We start from the raw sequence: 1,219 nt of genomic DNA on the forward strand, positions 1-1,219 counted from the left end.
GGGGGGGTCAATGTCTTATTGGAATTGACAATAATATGGAAGCACCAACTGTTGAATAACATGACCTGCGCTGAAAGACAGGGGTCACTTATTGGCAAACACAGGGGTCTCTCCTCGAGATATGCTCACTGTCGCTAACGTTATGAGGGTTGAACATGTTGGTGGTAATTGGGTTGTCAGTTTGAGAAGGAAAACGACGATACTATAATACATTATATGAAATTAACAGAAAAGAAAAAAAATGTTTATGATTGTTATGAAATGGAGGAACGCACTTTTAGTCCCACACCTGTTCCATTACTCTATTCTCGAGTGTGGTCTGGTGAAGGGATAATACCTTGTTACGGAGTAGCTTTGTAATATTTATAATATCTCAATAAAGTTCATTAATTTAGCCCATGGACCCAGGACAAAAGTTTTTGACGGTGTTCAGTTTTCTACTTTCCTTTGTTTTAATTCATTTTACTTCCCTCTTTTACTGCTTTCCCCATATTTTCCTTTTTTAAACTATGTTTCTTCATGTCTTTCAACGAAACGTTTTTCTCTCTTTTTTTTAAGCAAAAAGTTCTTAATTTTTTCCTGTTGCAAGTTCCTGGGTCGTTTCTTTTTAAAGTTTATTATTTACTCCTTCTCCTAACTTTCTTTCTATCTTCTTCCCGACTGTTCCTTAAATAAGTGTTCTTCTGTAAAGAGGTTATAATAGTCATATTATAGTTCTATTTATATCCTCTTTGATTCTTCTGTCTTTATTCTTTTGTATTTCATTCATAAAGCAGTTCCTTGACTTATTTTCTTCTCTATTCTATAGTTCCTTGTTTCATAGTTCTGTATTTCTCCCTTCTCTTATAGTTCGTTATTTCGTCGACCTAATTCCAGTCTGCTGGTGAGCGAGCTGCTGATAGACCGGAGTCGAGCCTCAGACACGGGTACCTACATCTGTCGGTCGGCGCAGGGATACATCGCTAATCACAAGGTCACCGTGCTTTTTGGTGAGTGCTAGATCTAGCTCCGCTTCTTTTTTCGCTGCACTTTTTCAAAAACCACCATTAAGCGTTGAAAAGGACATTCGTTTTCGGAAGTGGCCAATATGGTTCATGCGATTATCTTCTTCTCCGGACGGGAGATATTTGTTTGTGGGCGGGTTTTTTTCCGGTCATCAAGTTGATTTCGCTGAGATGCTTATTCGATTTGCCCCGATAGAAACACCAAGATGGGGGGG

The 1,219-nt window shown here is 38.6% G+C and overlaps 1 protein-coding gene across 3 annotated transcripts in view; it reads left to right on the forward strand.

Moving 5' to 3' along the window:
• The window catches only part of LOC101853652 (zwei Ig domain protein zig-8), a 118,406-nt gene that overhangs the window by 111,231 nt on the left and 5,956 nt on the right, over positions 1 to 1,219 (forward strand). For 2 of the 3 annotated variants that reach the window (XM_035973025.1, XM_013089455.2), the window contains one exon: positions 850 to 989. In XM_035973025.1, the coding sequence (XP_035828918.1) occupies positions 850 to 989 (140 nt within the window). The remainder of the gene's footprint in view (positions 1 to 849; positions 990 to 1,219) is intronic. The other variant, XM_035973026.1, reaches the window with a different exon arrangement.

The sequence above is a fragment of the Aplysia californica genome, unplaced genomic scaffold (genome assembly GCF_000002075.1).
Source record: "Aplysia californica isolate F4 #8 unplaced genomic scaffold, AplCal3.0 scaffold00955, whole genome shotgun sequence".
Taxonomy (NCBI): domain Eukaryota; kingdom Metazoa; phylum Mollusca; class Gastropoda; order Aplysiida; family Aplysiidae; genus Aplysia; species Aplysia californica.